This window comes from Festucalex cinctus, chromosome 17, assembly GCF_051991245.1.
Source record: "Festucalex cinctus isolate MCC-2025b chromosome 17, RoL_Fcin_1.0, whole genome shotgun sequence".
Taxonomy (NCBI): Eukaryota; Metazoa; Chordata; class Actinopteri; order Syngnathiformes; family Syngnathidae; genus Festucalex; species Festucalex cinctus.
The window spans coordinates 20,726,703-20,747,778 of record NC_135427.1 but is presented as its reverse complement, the minus strand read 5'-3'; the positions used below and the strand labels follow the sequence as shown (position 1 = coordinate 20,747,778).

The window sequence follows — 21,076 nt, the reverse complement described above, 5'->3', positions numbered from 1 at the left end:
TACCGAGATGTACGGCACCGGCTTCTGCTAACTGTCTCCATTTGTATGTTGTCACTCGTTGGGCGCGCGCGCGCCGTGTCGCGAGCACGGAAACACGGAAGTAGCTTGAATGGTGAAATGTAAACAAAACAAGTAGAGCACGGCGCAGAACTCTTGCTATTGTTATGAAAACCATAAAGCCTCACTCGCAACCGATACGGTCGTTTAGCTCCCCTTGACGAACGATGGTTCGGTCGAATCATTTTTTTGTTCCACCCCTACTGAAAACGTAACTTGTCTGACGTCACTCCCCCTGGCGAGAGGGCGGAGACGACCTCATCCCATAATGCTTCACGGACCAGTTAAGGATGGAAATAAATTATTTTTTTTTTACCACTTTTATGGTCCATAATGCACACTTTTTTTGTTGTGTTGTGTGCCTGTTGGTTAATAAAACTAGTAGTAAAAGTATCATCACTTTTGTTTTGAATGTGCAAACCATTCATGACCAGACCATGGCTGAATTCAGTGTGGTGATCAATGACTTCTGCCTCATCTTCGTAGTTAGCAGTAGTTGTTTGTGACTGTTACAACAGTGAGATAGCGTGCCTTCTTCATGAAAATGTGAAGTAACGCATTGATTCTCTGGACAGTAACTTTAATCAGACTACTTTGTAGAATAAAGTAACGCGTTAGACTATTAGTTACTTTAGAAAGCAACTTTTTTGAGTAACGCGTTACTACGTTACCGGCAACACTGGAGGTGAGGGATGATTGGGAATCACGACGAGTCCCGTCCCGACTCCCGACCCGACTCCCGACGACGGAATCAGTCCCCACAGCCCACGTCCCAGATTTGTAGCTGCACGTAGCTGCACGTCCCAGATTTGTAGCTGTAGCGGACGTTGGAGGAAGGTGAATTCGTGCAGGTGGTGGTGCACTGTACTCCCGAGTCCAAACGCTTCGTTTGTCACCTCCCCCGACACGCCCACCCGAACGGAAGCTCCCCCGACACGCCCACCCGCTTCGTTTGTCACCTCCCCCGACACGCCCACCCGAACGGAAGCGAGGCAAACGCTGTCCGGGGATGCCCGAGGCCGTCACTTCATTTGGCCACACGAGCGCCACAAGTCTAGCAGCGCCACGTGACATCACGCGCTCGGGGACAGTCCAGCCACACGCTTCTCCTCTCCTGGCTGTGACGTCAGGACGCGGTGAGTCGACTCGTAAGCGATAAAAATTGGCGCCGTGACGTCACGTGTTTGCTGTTGTGAGGTCACAAGTGAAGTTCGACTTAAAAAGAAATGAAAAGCTCGACTTAATTGCTTGTAAGCATCTCACTCAGGAGGCGGCATCATGCAGGCTCAGTAGAAGGTCCGAGTGGTCCGACGACCCCTTCCAGCTGCCGCATGACTCGAGCAGCACTTTTTAATTTTGCTTGCCACATCGCCTCCCAACGCGCCTGCCTTCAAACATTAATGTGGACAACTCGATCGCTGTTTACGCTGCGTGCGTACATCTTTCCTCCCGTGTGTGCGCCTTTCCTGCAGTATTGTTGTATGCTGAGGTGGCTGTTCATCAAGTCAAGTCAAACGTGGCTATTGTTCGGACTTATCATCAGCAGATGATGGTGTTATGCAGGGAATTTGATTTGTCACAAATAACTCACTTCAAATATTTATCTTCATAATCATAACGATAAACACTCACAAAAATCACACAAATACTTTAAAAAAAGCATTCCTTTGATGTGATTGTGCTGTATAGAAAGGCTGCTGAGACATTAAGAGGGCGGGGCTTACAAGACTTGTTGCGGTCTAAAAGGAAATGTCGGATTTTCAACATTTGCAGTCCGGGATTGTTGAAAGAGGATGTCCTCAGTGTCAGTTGATGTGTTGCGCCTGTGAGGCGCGCAAACACTTTGCTCTTTTATCTTCCTTTTTTCTTTGATCTCCTTTTACTTTTGTGCCTGACTGCTGTTGAGAGCAGACGTGCTTTGCTGTGCTCCACAATAAATACGCTATAGGCCTACTTGGCTAAAGAAACCTCATCTTGCCGTCATCGATTCATCCGAATGCATCGTTAAGCTGCCAAAACTTAACAGGGATGACACATGTGTCCCGTGAAGATTTTGAAAACCGGACAAAAACAAAACAAAAGAACGTTTGCGTTTTGGTGGTGATTGCGATGGAGGCCGGGTTGGCACACGTGATGTCACGTGACTCAACTGTGCCAAACCCGAGCTTACGAGAAGACACAAGTGTGTCCAACGTCCTTCTCTCAATCACGATGATGGCCCCTCCCTTCTGAAGCCAGAGGGTAGCCATCTTATTACGTCGGCGGTTTGTGGTGACTGGTCTGGGCTGCAAACAAAACGTCTTTTTTTTTTTTTTTTTTTTTTTTTTCAACCCTTTATGTGTCATTTTCAATGATCATATGAAACAATCAAAGGTCATGTGTTATCCCCGTGTGATCGAAGGTTTCGCTCACAACCGACTTGACTTGTTTGCGACCGCCATTCTGACAATGTCATGCGGTGACTTCCACAAGTTCGGTTTACATTTGGCAGCCAACTTTTGTCCTGATGGATTTTGCCATTGTTTGCAAGTTGGGTTACTTTGGACTATTGAAAGACACAAGTCCTTCTCAGTTTCATGTTGGAAACCTTCGACATACAAATGGGATCCGTTTTTTTGTGTCTGTTCTTTTGACAACTAAACAATTTTGAAATTGAGAATGGTAAAGATTTGGAAGTGGTCTGACACCAGCGACCGGTCCAAAATGTACAAATGTGAATTTGAGCAGTAACCGAAGGCCATTTTCCAGTGACAGGGTCTCTCGGCCAACTTTGCGTCCGAATGGCGCCGCAATCTCTTCACGCTGCCATGCTGTGGCTCCTCCCGCTAGCCATGCTGACGGCAACAGGCGTTAACACGAGCAGCCAACAGGAAGCCAGACTGAAGGTGTCGCATCAAGGTAGGAAACGGCGCCTTCCGTCTCTAGTCTTAAGCTGGTGTCCGGATGTGGGACTCACGCTGGTTGGGATTTGCTTTGTAGAACTGAAGAACGGCTCGGCGGTCTACTGGGGGGGCAGGGCTGCTGGCGGTTTCCAGGTGCTCCTCTTGGACGAGGAAGGTGGGCGCCTGTTGGTCGGAGGGAAGGATCACGTGCACATGCTGAGCTCAGACAGCGTGGATCTTCCTTGGAACACGGTCGGTCGTCACCTCCACACCAGCTTGGCCACGTCTCGTGTTGCACACGCTATAGTTAGTTCGCTAACATTTGCATGATGAGTCACTCAACCTTAACTTGGCGCACCGCTTGGCTGGCTGGCGACTCAGTGGAGACCTTGGAGAGGTCCTGATCGATGGATGTGGAGAATCCGGGACGGGTCCAGAAAGTCCAAAGAAGGCCACAGTTATGGCAGCTGTGGGTTTGACTTTCTGGACCTGGATTTGCCACCTCCGGTCCTGAGTTTGTACTGACATTCGTGACTGCTGAAGTACCGACCGACATGAAGCCAACCAAATTCCTGAATGCCGCACGTTGAAAACAAGGAAGGCAAAAGTCCTATTTGAAAATATTGTGCTGATTTTAGATCAGGTGGTCGTATTTGGCCGTGTTGCCTTTTGTATGTTGAAGACGTGAGAGTCATTTTGAATTTAAAAAGTCAGCTTGTTGCCTGCATTGCGGCATCCGCAGGTTTCCTGGCCCGCTAGCGACAGCGCCGTGCAGCACTGCCTGATCATCGGGAAAAGTTTGCACGTAAGTCAACATCTTCGAAGAGGACAAAGACAAAAATGGGCTGATCTCTTTTTTTCTTTATCTTTTTTTTTCTTTTAGGATGAGTGCGCCAACTTTGTGCGTCTGCTGCAAGCCATCAACGACACGCACGTTTATGTGTGCGGCACGGGCGCCTTCAGGCCGCAGTGCACCCTCCTCCAAGTCGGACTCCAGGTGAGCATGCGCAGTGGCGTTCGTAAACAACTTGGCTACCTAGTCAGGATTTCTGGTAGTGCCCCCCCCCCCCCGTAAACAGTTTGTCGATCACTACTTTCGTGGAGTAAATTGTCATTCATGAAATCGTTTGGTACTGATGATGCAGACCAATCTGAGTATCACTCAGTACCTTATGAGAGAACATTTATATTCACATTCTTACTGATGAAATCTGCATTTAGAGCATCTCCCACACTTATTTTATACTTATTGGTAAAACCGCACGTCACACAGTGGTATTTTCGCTGTAGAAGAAGAAAATAACGTGGAAAGTTTGCTGCGGAAAAGTCAACTTACTATAAGTGTGGCAACGCAAGATGGCCGCCGCTAGCATGAGCAGCCCAGTTTATTTATTACGTCCGTGCTGTATCAGCCTGCGCATCCACCTGAGAGTCTGTCTGTGATTTATTTATTTTTTTTAAGCTTTTGAAAAGTGAAGAGCTAAAGAACTATCGTCGTACACGCAAGTGGGTCGGCTAGCATCGGGCTAGGTAGCATCATGTTTACAGCCGGCGTCTTGAATGAAGTATGTGTGCTTCTCTCGCAAAGCACTGATTTATATGAATCCTAGATTATGTGTGGGCGTGGTGATGTGATTGAGCGCAGGGCTTCCATACTATATGAAAATCCATTAATGAGCAGAACTAAAGCGAGCGCCCGACTCGAGGCGAACTTTCTTCCAAAAAGTTTGGCTCCTCCTGCCGCTAAATTGTCTTGACTTGTCGGTGCATGTGTGTGTCCTGCAGGAGGCCTTCTCGCTGCTGCCTCACACCGTCACGACCGGACTTGGAAAATGCCCATACAGTCCCAAGGAACCTTTCACCGCTTACGTCAGCGGTACGGCCCAGCACGCATACACGCACGCACTGGTTTGTTTCTTGTGGTTGCTGTGAGAATGTTAATGAAGAGATGAGATGACAACCAATCAGGTGAGTGGAAGGAAGCTGCTGTTGTGTAGGGCTGGGTATTGCCGCCAAAATCACGATACGATACGTATCAGGATACATATGTATCCCAATAGTTGATCTTCAAGGCGATATGTATCCCGATATTTTACATTAATTTACTTGCATTTTATAATAACAGTCATATGTATACCTATGTTTATTATGCTGGATGACAAGAGCGTTTTTGTTAGTAGCTCTTCTGGTTTACCACCAAGCGGCATGCCTGGTCGACATGTGTACGCACTGCAGAGCAAGAAGCATTTTTCGCCGGGAAAATGTATTAATAGGCATGAGCCGATATGAGCAAAAATATCAAAGTATTAAAATTACAGCTCTAAAATGTGCTTATTTTAAATATTTGGGGAAATAAAAAATATCTTTTTTTTTTCATTTCATTCTATTTCGTTTTTTAAAAAAAATATATGAAAATTGGTACATTAAAACTCTTTGACTGCCAGGCGTTATAAAAACAAAACAAAAAAATCCACAGTGCCAGCCGCTTTTGAGCATTTTAACTCATCTTTCAAGGCAAAAAGAATATTGTTTGCCTTTACTACATATACAATGTGGCTACAAAATTAAAGATCGCATTCCATTCATTGGAATTTTACTAATCATCATGAAATGTCTTTGGCAGTCAAAGAGTTAAGACACATGTGCCATGTTAAGTTTATAAGTAAATACATGTTGATATTCTTTCATTTTTCTTAGCAAGACACAGTGTCCAGTCACTGGTGAGCTATTTTTGAGCTATTAATTGAAGGCAATTAACTTCAAAGACGCTGCTGGTTTTTATTTTTTAGGTACAATGCAAGCTGCAAAGGCAAACGTTAACTGCCTATTTAAAGTTAATGAGCAGTATCGATTTTGACGCCTGCGTATCGATACGTGTATTGTAATGAGGCCCGTAACGATATATTGTCGTATCGATTTTTTGAGCACACCCCTACTGTTGTGCATGTAGGACAGGTCATCATTTCTCAAGGTGAGTATTGACCTCCACAGTCCAGTGCCGCTTGCTTTTCATCAAGTCACAAAGCATCAAAATGGCCACGGCTGGAGTCCGCCCACATCCAAGAGGCAACGAGAGGAAGCAAGAAAAAGTTTGTTGAGCGCCAAACAAATACAAAAGCAAACGGGACCCCTCAGGATGCTTGTAAACATTGTAAGCTCTCGCAAGCTGAATCCTGGCAGTATTTGCGAGTTCACGAACTCCGGAGAAATACATCTTGTACCTTCAATACATCTTGATTTCCACTTATCTGAACCACTGGTGGCTCGGACTGATCACAGAACGACATCGTGTTTGGGACGGGACATGCAACTGTGACGAAACCAGCAAGCCAGCACCGACGCCGGGGCAAACAAACCAACCACTAACATGGACGAGTCGACCCTGCAATTAATTCTGCTCTTGCAGAATTGATCACCATTTCCTTGTTAAATGTTGAACAGCGACAGGCGCTTCGTGCATTTCTAGCTGGTAAGATGTTCGTGCCGGCACGGTTGGCTGACTGGTTAGCACGTCCGCCTCCCAGTGCAGAGGACGTGAGATTGAATCCGGGCTACGGCCTTCCTGGGTAGAGTTTGCATGTTCTCCCCGTGCCTGTGTGGATCTTCACCGGGTACTTAGGTCTCCTCCCACATTTCAAAGACATGTTTTGCTGATTGATTGAACACTCAGTTGTCCCTAGGTGTGATTGTGAGTGTGAATGCTTGTTGGTCTGTGTGTGCCCTGGATTGGGTGGCAACCAGTTCAGGGTGTACCCCGCCCACTGCCCGAAGCCAGCTGGAATAGGCTCCAGCACCCCTGCTACCCTCGTGAGGAGTAGCCAGTTAAGAAAATGGATGGATGGAAGGTGTTTGTTCTTTTTTTGCCCCCTTCGACGAGAACAAAGACATTTTCATCCTGGCCGTGATTGGTTAAAACAAACGTGTACTATGCCGCATCGTCCAATCAGTTGGAACTATTGTACAGAATGTCCTGCCTTTCCTGAGCAAATCACTGTGAAGCAGTACCAGATGAATATTTTGAAGAACTGCCTTGAGTGAATCACAATATCAATCTGGCGATTGCCAGGTTAACAAATTAGACCTTCCACATTCCACCAGAAAGCTTCTTCATCGTTCTCATGAGTTAAAGTGACAAAGTGCAGACTTGTGCTGCTGCCTGTCGAGCATTCAAGATCAAAGGACCGGACGGCTGGCGATGGTCTCAATGATGAAAAGCGTCTCTGTCCAGACGGCGAAGTGTATGCCGGCACGTCGGTGGACTTGACGGGAACCAATGCCGGCATCTTCCGGACGTCCGTCATGGCCGGCGGCCACTACCTGCGCACGGAAGCATACGACCACAACTGGCTGAACGGTGACGCCCGCCCGCCGGCCGGCGCTCGACACGCTCGCTTAAGCGTGGAGATGGCACGCATGTCCTCTGACTTGTTTGTCCGTCCTGTCAGTTCCGCACTTCGTGGCTTCCTTCGCTGTCGCCGAAACGCACAACGCCGCCGACGACAAGGTCTACTTCTTCTTCAGGGAGGCGGCGCTGGAGGCGGAGCTGTGGGAAAAGAAGATCTACAGCCGCGTGGCTCAAGTCTGTAAGGTACGAGCGGCCTTTGCTACCACTTGTGTGTCAACAAAAAGGCGAGCTGTTGGCACGCGGCGGCCGGCAAATTCTGCCTCCTGACATGGCGGCGCCAACGATGGCCAATCAGCAACGATGCTGATCAGGACCTGATGGCTGCCACTCCTTCAGCATGGGCACAGTTGGCTGCGGGGTGGGGTGGGGGCGGGGCGAGGAGCAACTTGACTGACTTTTGCCGCTTCCTGCCCGCTGTCTGAAGAACGACATAGGAGGGAGGCGGAGCCTGACCAAGCGCTGGACGACCTTCCTGAAGGCTCGCCTGGTGTGTTCCATCCCCGGGCCGTCTGGCGTCCACACGCACTTCGACCAGCTGGGTAAGTGTGCGCGCTCGCGTCCATCGTCGGTCAGATTTGCCAACGTGAACACTTTTTGCTTTTCTTGCTCCAGAGGACGTTTTTGTCCTGGAGACCAAAGATCCTCGGAACTCGGTCATCTACGGCCTGTTCCGGACCTCCAGGTGAGCCTCACCTGACTTCTGAGAAAGCGCTCGGCAGTGACGTCTGGCGCCGTCAGCTCTCTGTTGTCAGGCTCGGCCGTGTGCGCCTTCAGCATGGCCGGCATTCGCGCGGCCTTCAACGGGCCCTTCGCCCACTGGGACGGCCCCAACCGGCGCTGGATGGAGTTCAAAGGTCATGTGCCCTACCCTAGACCCGGCGCCGTAAGTTCCTTTACACACTTTTACTTGAGTGACACTAATGTTTTAGGTTAAAAAATATATATTTGTATTATTTATTATTATTTTGTGTGTGTGTTTCTGCAATGTCACTCCTGCTTTTCTCATTGACAACCTCAACAAGACAAAAGTTAAAAAAGTCAGGTTTGTCTGTTTGACATTTATCAAACACAACAAAAACGAGAGAAGACACTCAGTTCAAAGCTCACGAGGAGAGGAACTGACTGATACAATTCGCTACTGCACTCTCTGAACAAATCCCCTCCTCACCCTCTCTTTTTATTTGGTTTCCACGCCCCTAGTTACATAAGTGTTCCAACCCTAATAATGCAAATGCAAAACATAGTTGGAAGACAGTGTACTTATATTTACAATTATTCCGACAGTTATGATGACATTTTTGGTTGATATATTTCAATTTACATTTTGTTTTGTGTGGTTTAGCAGGTTTTTTTTTTTTGCTACCAAGTAGCTCTGCATGGAGTAAATAAAGGAACAATAGAAACTTTTATAAAATGACTTGACAGCATTTTTTTTTTATTGATTTAGCTTTGTTTCTAGACAAGAAAATAAAGTTTAGCTTTATGTGCATGAAGAAATAATCCAAATAGTTGATTGTATGAAGAAAATGAACTTGAAATATTTGAAATTGGCGTCCTGTGACCAAGCGCTCATTTTAGTGTCCCAGCGCGACGTCCGACCATGCGCACGAGTCCAGCGATGATTTCCCGGACGAGGTCGTGACCTTCATGCGGCGCCATCAGTTCATGTGGGAATCCGTCCTGCCGGCTGCCGGCCGAGCCGTCTTTACGCACGTGGACATGCCCTACCTGCTGACCAGTCTGCTGGTAGAGCGAGTGGACGGCGAGGGCCGGAGTGCCGACGTCTTGTTCCTGGGAACGGGTCAGCACCGCCTTTTGCCGTTTGCATCCTTCCGCCAGCGAGACGATTAGAGGCTCCACTCGCATATTTTCACTTGACACAATCCGCCGTCTAGCCCCGTCGACACGAGCTGGAGAGGTCCGTCCGTCCGTTGGCCATTCCAGGACATCGTGAAACACTTGACACAAACAGTTGGCAGCATTTTGGGTCAGTTGTAGCTCAAAACGAATTTCGAATGACAGCAAAAGACAAACAAAACTTTTGAAACTTTTGATGGCAGCAACAGACGAGTTTTGTGGATTTTGTTTTTTTCACTTGTGCATGTTGATGAAGCAACTTTCTTTTCGGCTGTGTGCCTTTAAGGGGCGTGGCCTAGCCAGTGACGTCAGAAGGCCACCGTTGTCATTTTGTTTGTCCCACGGATCCAAGCGTGAGTGTGGCTCTCCTTGCCCATGTGCCGGGGCATCGCACCGCTGGCCGCTAGTCACGGTTTTTGATTGTTTTTCTGGAGTGAGCCAACAGTGGCCGAAAATTGGACAAAACGATGCGTTGACTCGCTCCTCAATCAGTTGCACTGGAGCGCATACCAAATATCTACATGCTAACAAGTGGCGCCGCCCCCCCACATTTTTTTTATGCAATTGCTGCAGGTGTCGTTTTGCTTTTGGTGGGATTGCTGCATGTGAACATCCGCGTCATCCGGCTGACGCAACTTTTTGTTTTTCCTTCTTCTTCATTTGTTTGTTTGCAGATGATGGCAAGGTTCTGAAGGTGGTGACCTCGGAGGAGCAGGATTCCGTTCTAGAAGAACTCCACGTCTTCCAGGTCACTTTGCACACGTCAAGTAAAAGGTCCGATTTGTTTGATTTTGAGCTTTTGTTGTGGGCTGCACGTCGGAACCCATGTTCAGCATGTCTGCCTGAAGGTTGAGAGGTTCTGGCGCAAAATAATCATCCCTGGCATTTTGATTGAAGCCCTCCAGCCTGGGCCAGCCTGACTCCCGACCTGACTACCCTGCCCGCCTAAAACATAGATCTGCCACTGATTTTGACTGATGTCACTTGAGTTTGCTGTCTATATTCAAAATGGATTTATGTACGAGTCCCTCTAAGTTAGACTTAGACTTGAGTTTATTGATCCCTTCGGGATGGCTCCCTCTGGGAAATTTACATTTCCAGCAGCAATAAGAACAGATAATAAAATAAAACATAATTCAATCAATCAATAAATAAGGTTATTACACCAGAGATTGAATTAATAATAATTAAAATAAAATAAAATGGAGGAAAATCATTCGGCCCGTTGGGCATCTGCCCTGTTTGTCAGATGGCCAGTCCAGCCCTGGTGTGGCGCTCAACTGGATTTTACTCCGCCCACATTCCCGCAACATCAACAGCACATCTTCACTTGTTTGGAGAATCCTTATAAATGCTCATTTCACGTGACGAGTGAGCGGGGCGGGGCGTGAGATGTCAGCTGCCGGCCACTCCAGCTCACATGGCGAGCGTCGGAGAACAAGAACGGCCTTTTGTTGTCGTGTGCGTTTTTCTCATCATGCCCACCAGAAGTCTGATGGCAACTCGAGTTGTCCTTCCTGCTTTGGCATCGCCGCGCGATCACGTTGCTCCCCGGAAGTCAGTCGGTCGCTTGGCGAAAGTTCCCGCCCGTCCGGGTGCGACGTTCCCAACAAAGCAGCAGCACCAAGCAGGAAACAGGAAACAGACGGCGCTTGCAATCAGGAAACAGGAAGTGGAAGGACGTGACCTGTCTCTATCTCAGCACAACCTAAATGGAGCACAAAATGTTGTGTGCATTTATCACAGCTTTCCATTTGGAAATATTAAAGCATGACACTTTTGGACCAATCAACGAGTTTGGGGGAACAAAACAAAACACGCTCACTGATTGGGAGTCATTTGTCAATTGAAACAAGTTGGATATTGTCAAGTCAAGCGCAGCCATTTGCTGGTTCAAAACAAAAAGCCACCAATATTGACGCCAAATGGATGAACCCAAAAAATTCTTCCAAAATACATTGAATATAACATCTTCTTTGGCATATGGAGGAAAACACCACTTTGGTCACGTGTGACGGTGAGGAATTATCATTTTAACACAGCTAAAAGCTCCAAAATTGATTTCTTACATTAAAAAAAGTGACAAACGGACATTTGGCTTCTACTTTTGGAGAAAATGGTGTATTCCGCCTTTGTGAACAAACATGTTTGCTTCTGCAGAGCGGAGTCGCCGTCCGCCAGATGAAAATCTCCAGCAAGAAAGTAAGCCGGATTCTTGCATTTGCACGCATGTTGAATGATGTCATCAATTGTAAATAACACAATTTCAAGTTTTAGAGTCAAATCAACGCTTCATGTTTTTTTTTTGGTTTCCAATGTGGTTAATCATTACTTAACTGATTATGAAGGACAACTAGAAAAAAATAAACACTTGGCACACGTTATTTCTCATACATAATGGGTGGGAAAAAATTTAACAGTATTGCAATACAAATGAGAGAATTGTTTTATTGTTCAAATGAACTATTACTACAAACAAGCAGCATTTTTTGTGACCTCTTTGACCTTTTTTGATGGATGACGTCCAAATGAAGGCGCGCTTTCCAAAATGGAATATGGCCTAAAAGTTTTTTTTTGTGTGGTGTGTGTGTGTGTGTGTGTGTGTGGGGGGGGGGGGGTATGTGGAAGACCGGCTGAGTTGCTGACGTCTGATTTGTGGGAGGTGTGCCAGTAATGAGGACGCTTTTGTCTGTTGCCGCAGCAACAGCTGTACGTGTCCAGCGAAGGGGGCGTGGCCCAGCTGTCCCTCCACAGGTGCCACCTTTACACCGACTGCAGCCAGTGCCGTTTGTCAGGAGATCCGTACTGCGCCTGGGACGGACAGACATGCTCGCCGCGCTTTGGCTCCGGCCGCAGGTACGTGCCTGTCGGGCCTAGGGGGCGCTGTTCTCCGCGCCCCATTCCGTAGTCAGACCGTGGCTGTGTCCGAATTCCTCCTCGCCGTCCCGAAGCCCACAGTGACTACATAACGGGACGGTGTCGTGGCGGTATCGTATTTACAAAAAGTATGTGGCATTCTGTCGGTGCTTTAGGATATGTTGTAGTTTTATTTAGTTGTACATATCAAGTAAAAAAAAAGAAAAAAAGTAACTACATTAAATTAAAGTAGTACTGCCTACAAATAAAATGTTTGTCCTACAAGTCATTCTCAAACTGATCAAAATGTTCATGGTGACACGACGAGGTAAGGTAGGACTCAGACGCAGGCGTAAGGTAAGCCACCAAGGCAGCAGGTTTATTTCCGGCCAACAAGCGTCTCCTCTCAAGCTGAGAGGAGAACAGGGAAGCAAAAAAGTGGAGAACAAAAACCGCTCCACTAGGGAGGAAAAAACAGGCAAAAGGTACTGGGGACAACGAAAAGCGCTCCGCTAGGGAGGAAAAAGGGCACAAGGCTCCACTGGGGAGGAAAAGGCACAAAAACAAGGCAAAAACACTTGGCAACATGAACGAGGACATAAGGACTGTGGGACGCTTCCATGCACTGACTGTGACACTTTGGCACTGAGGGGAGAATGCAGATGGCTTTTATTGTGAGTCTTGATTGGTGGCAGGTGTTGGTAATCATGGGCGGGGACCGGTAATTATGGAGCGGCAGGAAGGGCAAGTGACCTGGGGCGAGATGAGAGTTAGGGTTTTCAAAGTAAAACAGGAAACATGGATAACAAAAACAAAAGCATGGGCCGTCACGCCGGTGGCGGCGTGACAGTACCCCCCCCTCAACGGCCGACTCTTGACGGCCCAGGAATGTCAGGGTGTTCAGAGTAAAAATCATCAATTAACGAGGGGTCAACAATGAACCGGGAGGGGACCCATTGTCTTTCCTCCGGGCCGTACCCCTCCCAGTCGACTAGGTATTGTCTTCCGCGGCCCCTATTACGCACATCTAAGAGTTTACTGACCTTGTAAACGGGGCCGCCTTCAATCATCTCTGGGGGGGGGTGGGTCGGGTTCGGATGGCACAAGTGGGCTTTCGTGGACCGGCTTGACTTGACTGACGTGGAATGTTGGATGAACTCTGAGGGATCTTGGCAGGCGGAGTCGAACGGCGGCGGGACCTATGGACTTGGTTACTGGGAAAGGCCCCACAAATCGCGGGGCCAGCTTTGGACATGGTACCTTGAGTCTGAGGTGTTTGGCTGATAGCCAAACTCGTTGGCCTGGACCTCTTCACCCGGTCTCCCTGGCGTTGTAGCGCCGCCCGGGCCGCCGACCAGACATTGTGACACCGACGGATCATGGCCTGGACCGAGGGAACCGTTGCCTCCTCCTCCAGTTCAGCGAAGAATGGTGGATCGTAGCCGTGGACGCATTTAAACGGGGTGAGACCTGTGGCAGATGTGGGCAAAGAGTTGTGTGCGAGCTCGACCCATACCAGATATTTGCTCCAGGTAGTCGGGTTCTGGGAAACAAGGCATCGGAGACCGGTTTCGAGCTGCTGGTTCAGCCTTTCTGCCTGCCCATTGGCCTCAGGGTGGTACCCAGACGTCAGGTTGGCTTTGGCACCTAGGGCTTTACAAAATTGTGACCAGAATCGGGAGAGGAACTGTGGTCCACGGTCTGGGACGATGTGTAATGGAAAGCCGTAGAACCGGAAAATGTGGTGGATCATGATATCTGCTGTGGTCTTGGCGGACGGGAGCTTGGTTAGTGGGATGAAGCGAACCATTTTAGAGAATCTGTCGACGACTGTGAGGATTGTGGTTTTACCATGGGATGGTGGTAGTCCGGTTACAAAGTCCAATGATAATTCTGCCCATGGTCTGGATGGGATTGGTAGCGGTTGGAGAAGTCCCATCCGGGACTGATTTGAAGTCTTGTTGCGGGCACAAGTTGGACAAGCAGCGACGTACTCTTTTATCGTGGTTCCCATTGCCGGCCACCAGAATCTCCGGGCAACAGCATACATGGTCCTGCGGACTCCAGGATGACAAAAAAGCTGTGATGTGTGAGCCCAGTGTATCACCTGAGACCTTAGCTCCTCAGGCACGAACAGTCGACGTGGTGGACAAGACGTGGGGGGAGTGACGTTGCGCAGTGCCTCCTTGACATCGTCCTCAATTTGCCATCTCATGGCTCCAACTATGCAGTCCCGGGGCAGGATGGTCTCAGGCTCGGCTTCCAATGGCTCGGATTCGTGGACTCTTGACAACGCATCCGCCTTGACATTTTTGCTGCCTGGTCTGTAAGTCAGGGAGAACACGAAGCGGTTAAAAACCAAGGACCATCTGGCCTGTCGAGGATTGAGTCTTTTTGCCTGGCGTAAGTACTCCAAATTTCGGTGATCGGTCCAGATCACAAAAGGAAGTTCAGCGCCTTCCAGCCAGTGTCTCCATTCTTCTAGGGCCACTTTTACCACGAGAAGCTCCCGATCTCCGACTGAGTAATTGCGTTCAGCCTTGGATAATTTACGTGAGAGGAATGCGTCTTGCCGTCCTCTTGAGAACGCTGGGACAGTACCGCCCCAATTCCAATACTGGAGGCGTCTACCTCCACCACGAACTGGCGTTTGGGGTCAGGGACTCTGAGGATTGGGGCATTGGTGAAGCGTGCTTTTAGGTCTTTGAAGGCCTTTTCGGCTTCCAGGTTCCATAAAAAACGAACTTGTGGGGAGGTCAAAGCGTGTAGGGGAGCGGCAATGGTACTGAAGTTTCTTATGAATCTACGGTAGAAGTTGGCGAATCCGAGGAACTGTTGAACTTTCTTCCGAGAGTCCGGCGTGGGCCACTCTCGTACGGCGCTGACCTTGTCCGAGTCCATTTCCACCTTCCCTGGTGAAACGATAAATCCCAGGAAGGAGATGGTGTTTACGTGAAACAAACTCTTCTCAGCTTTCACGTACAGATGATGATCCAGAAGACGTTGCAGTACTCGGTTTACGTGGTCTCGATGGCTCATTAGGTCAGGAGAGTAAATCAAAATGTCGTCCAAGTAAACGTACACAAAGTGATCTATGAAGTCCTTGAGTACCTCATTTATCATGGCCTGGAAGACGGCTGGAGTATTCGTGAGGCCAAATGGCATGACCAGGTACTCATAATGTCCCCGAGGAGTGTTGAAGCCCGTCTTCCATTCGTCTCCCTCGCGGATCCGAATGAGGTGATAGGCGTTCCGGAGATCGAGCTTAGTGAAGATCTTAGCCTGTTGCAGCTGATCGAACACCGAGGACATCAAGGGCAAGGGGTACCGGTTCTTAACAGTGATGTCATTTAAGGGACTGTAATCAATGCATGGGCGTAGGGATCCATCCTTCTTGCTCACAAAGAAAAAACCTGCGCCAGCAGGTGAGGAAGACGGTCGGATGAGACCGGCCTTCAAGGAGTCGTCAATGTAGTTGTTCATGGCTTGGCGTTCGGGTCCTGAGACCGAATACAGTCTCCCCTTGGGAATGGTTGAACCGGGAATCAAATCGATCGGGCAGTCATATGGTCGGTGTGGAGGGAGAGTCATGGCCTTGGTTTTGCTGAAGACCTCCCGCAAGTGGTGGTAGCAGGAGGGAACAGTGTGCAGGTTCGGGTACTCTTCTTGAGCCGGTGGGACGAGAGTCACCTGCTGAACCTGGGCTGTGGAGTTTCGGGGTGCGGGTTGTTCCAACCCGTGAGAGATGCAGTCCGTTCCCCACTCCAGAACGACTCCAGTGTTCCAGTCGATTCTGGGATTATGTAGACGCAACCAAGGATGGACCAGAACCAAAGTGGGGGATGATGCATGAAAAACGTGGAAGCGGAAAGTCTCGAAGTGAGGTCCGATTCGGACTTCCAGAGGTTCAGTGATGTGAGTGATTTTGAAGAGCTCCTTGCCATTCAGCGCTCTAGCCTGGATGGTCGAGGAAAGGGGTTCGGTGGAGGCTCGTATTTGCCTTACGAGCTCCCAGTCCATGAGACTTTCGTCGGATCCGGAGTCGATGAGGGCTGACAGGTCGGTGGTGACATTGTGGTGGGTTATCTGAATTTGCGTGAGTCTGTGGTTTTTTGGCGGGTCGGGGTGACGGAGAACTCACCGGTGAGCTGCCCTTCGTGGTGCAGGATCCCACCAAGTGTCCAAGACCACCACAATAATAGCAACGGCCCTCTCGGCGGCGGCGCTGTCTCTCCTCAGGCGTAAGCCGAGCCCTTCCCAGTTGCATGGGTTCCTCTCTGGCGGGGCCCACCTCTCCTGGTTCAGGTCGGGAAGGAAGGATGGGTTGCGGCCTTCCGGCCTCCGGTGGCCGTGACCAGGGGGTGGGTTCCTCCCTCCTTCGAGGTCCGCCGATCTTAGCCAGCTCCTGGCGACGATGATCTGTGCGGATGGCGAGGGAAATCAAAGCGTCCAAGTCCGTGGGGAGTTCTACGGGGATCAGAAGTTCTTGAATGGCAGGTGAGAGTCCTTTCAAGAAATGGTCATGAAGAGCTATGGCGTTCCAGCCACTGTTCGTTGCCAGTGTTCGAAAACGGACAGCGTAATCGCTGACAGACTCTTTGCCTTGTTGAAGCCGGCTCAATGCTCGTGCCTTCTCTCGGTCATTGTTCTCTGGATCAAAGACTTGGCGCAAAGCGATTTGAAAGTCCTGTACGCTTTGGCAGACCGAGGAACCCCTGGCCCATTCCGCGGTCGCCCAGGTTTTGGCCCGTCCCGTCAGGTGAGACACCATGAAGGCCACTCGGGACCGGGCTGTGGGAAATGCCTGTAGTAATTGTTCGAAATGAATGTCGCATTCCGTGAGGAAAGTCTGACAGCGCCCGGGTTCACCGGAGTATCGTTCTGGGGAGGCCAGTCTTAATCCTACCCCGGTGAATGGCGTGGTCGGTACGGAGAACTCAGGATTAGGAATTTGTCCGGTGGGAGCTGGCGCTCGACGCCGTGAGAGGCTCACCAGCTCGTGGACCTGGCTGGTCAATTCCCCAATCTGGGACAGCATGGTTTGCTGGATCCGGTCCTGGTTGTCGAGCCGGGCCTCCTGGCTCTGCAGTGCAGCCTCGACCTTGCCTGCTGGGTCCATGCTGGCCGAAGTGTACTGACACGACGAGGTAAGGTCGGACTCAGACGCAGGCGTAAGGTAAGCCACCAAGGCAGCAGGTTTATTTCCGGCCAACAAGCGTCTCCTCTCAAGCTGAGAGGAGAACAGGGAAGCAAAAAAGTGGAGAACAAAAAGCGCTCCACTAGGGAGGAAAAAACAGGCAAAAGGTACTGGGGACAACGAAAAGCGCTCCGCTAGGGAGGAAAAAGGGCACAAGGCAAAAGGGGTAACAAAAGGCGCTCCACTGGGGAGGAAAAGGCACAAAAACAAGGCAAAAACACTTGGCAACATGAACGAGGACATAAGGACTGTGGGCCGCTTCCATGCACTGACTGTGAAACTTCGGCACTGAGGGGAGAATGCAGATGGCTTTTATTGTGAGTCTTGATTGGTGGCAGGTGTTGGTAATCATGGGCGGGGACCGGTAATTATGGAGCGGCAGGAAGGGCAAGTGACCTGGGGTGAGATGAGAGTTAGGGTTTTCAAAGTAAAACAGGAAACATGGATAACAAAAACAAAAGCATGGGCCGTCACGCCGGTGGCGGCGTGACACATGGTCTACTTGGGTTTTTTGCCCTTTGATTAGGCAATGACATGGCATAAATGCAACATCACTTTAAGATCGCAATTACCAAGTAGGCATTTAACATATGCTTTTAATTGACAGGGGATTAACATAAGTGCATTCAAACAACCAATAAAATATCAATATGCAAAGGTAACACAAAGTGGTTGTGATTAGTTCGATAATCAAGATGACTGTAATTCAATCTGTACCTTTTACAATCCGGACAGTTCTTGAGACAGATGTTCTTTTACTCTGAAGGTTATGTAGTCTCTGTTGGGTGAGGGGGAAAGAAATCGGTACATTACTTGACAACTCACCCGTTGCTACTGTTAAACAAAATTACACAACACAACATACTTTTAACTTGCAAAGTATTTTGCTTTCGAAGTTGATTCCTTGTTGATCATAAATCAAAAGTGAATTGCATTTTTTACATTACATCATCAGACCATCGTTGCAGCAAATAAAAACCTACTTTTAAGAGGCCCACTCTTTGTGATCACACTGGATCGAGCCAGGGTTCAATATTGGATTTAAAAAAAAATTTAAAAAAAATCTTAAACAGCTGATGTGCAAGCCATACTCATTACATACATTAAAAAAAAATCTAGCAAGCATAAGTTTGTGTGAGAAGCAGTTCTCGCAAATTGTTTAAAAAAGAAAACAGCACCATGATTGCTGCAAGCTAAGGGGATAAGTACGGAGCCCCTCTGGCGTCAGGGTCTGAATTTTTTATTTTTTTTGCTAATCTGTACCCACAGTTTAGTATGGAGCCCCTCTGGTGTCGGGGTCTGAATATATATATATATTTTTTGCTAATCTGTACCCACAGTTTAGTATGGAGCCCCTCTGGTGTCAGGGTATGAATATTTTTTATTTTTTTGCTAATCTGTACCCACAGTTTAGTAAATTGTACCCACAGTTTAACAATCTGTACCCACAGTTTACTAATCTGTACCCACGGTTTACTAAACCGTACCCACGGTTTACTAAACCATACCCAAGGTTTAGCACTTCTGTGGCGTTACGTAATACGCATGCGCACGCAACGTTCGAGCGGTTGCGTGACAGCAGTACCAGCGAATGGCTGCTTCTTTTTTATTATTATTATTATCTTAAACTGTAGACTAGTTTTGGCATCTTAACGATGCATTCGGATGAATGGATGACGGAAAGATGAAGTTTCTTTAGCCAAGTATGGCGTATTAATTGCGGAGCACAACAAAACAGGTCTGCATTTCAACGGCCTTCAGGCTTAACACGGAAGTAAAAGAAAGAGAAGAAAAGTGTTCGAGCACCTCACAGTGGCACAAGCGCAACATTACACATCAACTAAATACATACAGTAAGTCTACAGTTTAAGATGAAAATAAGCAGCCGTTCGAACATGCGTGCGCATGCATATTACATAACGCCACAGAAGAGCTAAACTGTGGGTACAGATTAGTAAACTGTGGGTACAGATTGGTAAACTGTGGGTACAGATTGTTAAACTGTGGGTACACTTTACAAAACTGTGGGTACGGATTGTTAAACTGTGGGTACAGTTTACTAAACTGTGGGTACAGATTGCTAAACTGTGGGTACAGATTGTTAAACTGTGGGTACAGTTTACAAAACTGTGGGTACGGATTGTTAAACTGTGGGTACAGTTTACTAAACTGTGGGTACAGATTGCTAAACTGTGGGTACAGATTAGCAAAAAAAATAAATAAATAAATAAATTCAGACCCTGACACCAGAGGGGCTCCGTACATTGCTTCTAAATAGATGAATGAAAAAACTTTACAGTACTAGTTATTTATGGTATGTGACTACGTCATTTAACTACAAGTTACTACTTAATAATTACTAGTAATACTACTACTGTTTCTACTACTACTAGTAATTAATAGTTAATTACTTTGTAATTTTCACAGTTTGTCTTTCTAGTTCCTTCATTAGCATTCAGCTATTAGCATTCAGCTAATTTTAAACAAATAAATTTTGTGCAATTTCTCCATAAATTGCACTTAGTATGGTTTATACAACAGTTATTTTTTTTAATTTAATAGTTAATATTTACTCGATTCATTGTAACCTCAGGGTTAAATCATAGACCAATTATAGACAGGCTAATTTTGGTCTAAACTTAGACGAGACGTCTAATAGATGTCTATGGCTCAGTGGGATGTATCGCTCTGATTCTTGCGCTTGCGCTGTCGCTCGAGCCATATTTTTTTCATACTCGCAGTAGATTGTGGTCAATATGATATCAATATAAGTTTGGTCTGCACCCAAAATTCGTTTATGTGTATTCAGACCTGCACAAAGGGTCCAGATCAGCGTGGGAAATCACAACTCTGGTCCGTTTCAAGCGGTCCAAACAGTGCAAGTCTGAATACACCCTAAGAAAAGCATTTTTAAAGAATATAATCAGAAAAGTCATTGTTAGCCAAATGATAGTAAAGAAAGTTTGTGTGTTAGGGATGAAGGATCGGATCTCCTCGGCGGTGGAGTCAATGGCGCGACGCTCAGCTCCTACTGGGTGGAGACCAATGCGACCGATCCTGACAGTGTGGGGTCAAAGGTCAGCCAGGAGGAGACCGCCCGACAGAAGGGGACGTTTGAGAGCCCGCTTTCCAGTTTGCCTTAGATGGTAAAACGTTGGACGCCATTCGCTGAAATCACACGCGGTGATGACGATGATGATGATGACCCACACATTTTGTAGGCGGGATTCTCCTCACTAACGTGTGAAACACAAATGACAAATAAACCCTAAAAACATTGTAAGTTTTTTTTCCACTTTATTTTTATTTTTGAACTTTTTGATGTATGTTTGCATGCGGTGAGCTTGTTGTATGTTGTTTTTTATTCCCAATAAAAAAATGTTTTGTATTTCCAGGAGTTCTTCAATTCAAGCTTCTTAATTCCCTTCATGGTTGTCAAATCACAGTCAACATTTGACCGGTAGAAGATTGGTCATTATTATTATTATGATTCAGATTATTAGTATTATTTTTTTATATTGTGGTAATGCTGCAGTATGACGTGCTGGTTTTGAATCTGACTGACGTGTTGGTGTTTGATTTTTCGGTGGGGACGTAAAGGTGACGTACGGCGTGGAGGGAAACACGTCCTTCCTTTTCTTTTTTTTGGTTACCACTCACTCACCCCGGGTTTTCACTGACTGCGGTTGCGGTGCGGTTGCGGTGCGGTGCGGCGCCGCAAGCAATTAGATTCCATTCATTCGAATGGTGCAGTCTACACCGCTTGCGGGTGCGTTGCGTGTTGACTGCGGAAGGCCTGCGGCGTGCCGCAAGCCTTCCGCA

At 47.8% G+C, this 21,076-nt stretch overlaps 1 protein-coding gene across 2 annotated transcripts; it reads left to right on the top strand.

The window, feature by feature from the left end:
- The first annotated feature begins 1,024 nt into the window (after nucleotides 1–1,024).
- LOC144005261 (semaphorin-3D-like) lies at nucleotides 1,025–20,616 on the top strand. 2 transcript variants are annotated; one of them, XM_077503315.1, is made up of 16 exons: nucleotides 1,025–1,193; nucleotides 2,806–2,955; nucleotides 3,037–3,191; nucleotides 3,682–3,744; nucleotides 3,823–3,936; nucleotides 4,725–4,815; nucleotides 7,168–7,293; nucleotides 7,385–7,527; nucleotides 7,769–7,883; nucleotides 7,957–8,026; nucleotides 8,083–8,227; nucleotides 8,923–9,145; nucleotides 9,876–9,949; nucleotides 11,362–11,403; nucleotides 11,903–12,057; nucleotides 20,229–20,616. In XM_077503315.1, exons 1-16 carry the CDS (start codon nucleotides 1,067–1,069, stop codon nucleotides 20,395–20,397), a joined length of 1,962 nt encoding a protein of 653 aa, XP_077359441.1. In that variant the 5' UTR covers nucleotides 1,025–1,066; the 3' UTR covers nucleotides 20,398–20,616. The 2 variants fall into 2 exon arrangements, with proteins under 2 accessions (XP_077359441.1, XP_077359443.1); XM_077503317.1 differs by lacking the exon at nucleotides 20,229–20,616 and having other exon boundaries at nucleotides 9,876–9,975; nucleotides 11,903–12,038.
- The last annotated feature ends 460 nt before the right edge of the window (nucleotides 20,617–21,076 follow it).

What these genes read in the sequence shown, in the direction of transcription:
- LOC144005261 (XM_077503315.1), top strand. Translation starts at nt 1,067, where the DNA reads ATGCCCGAGGCCGTCACTTCATTTGGCCACACGAGCGCCACAAGTCTA. An exon ending in CGACCACAACTGGCTGAACG is followed by an intron (nt 7,294 to 7,384) that starts GTGACGCCCGCC and finishes CCGTCCTGTCAG; the next exon opens with TTCCGCACTTCGTGGCTTCC. An exon ending in CGCTTTGGCTCCGGCCGCAG is followed by an intron (nt 12,058 to 20,228) that starts GTACGTGCCTGT and finishes TTTGTGTGTTAG; the next exon opens with GGATGAAGGATCGGATCTCC.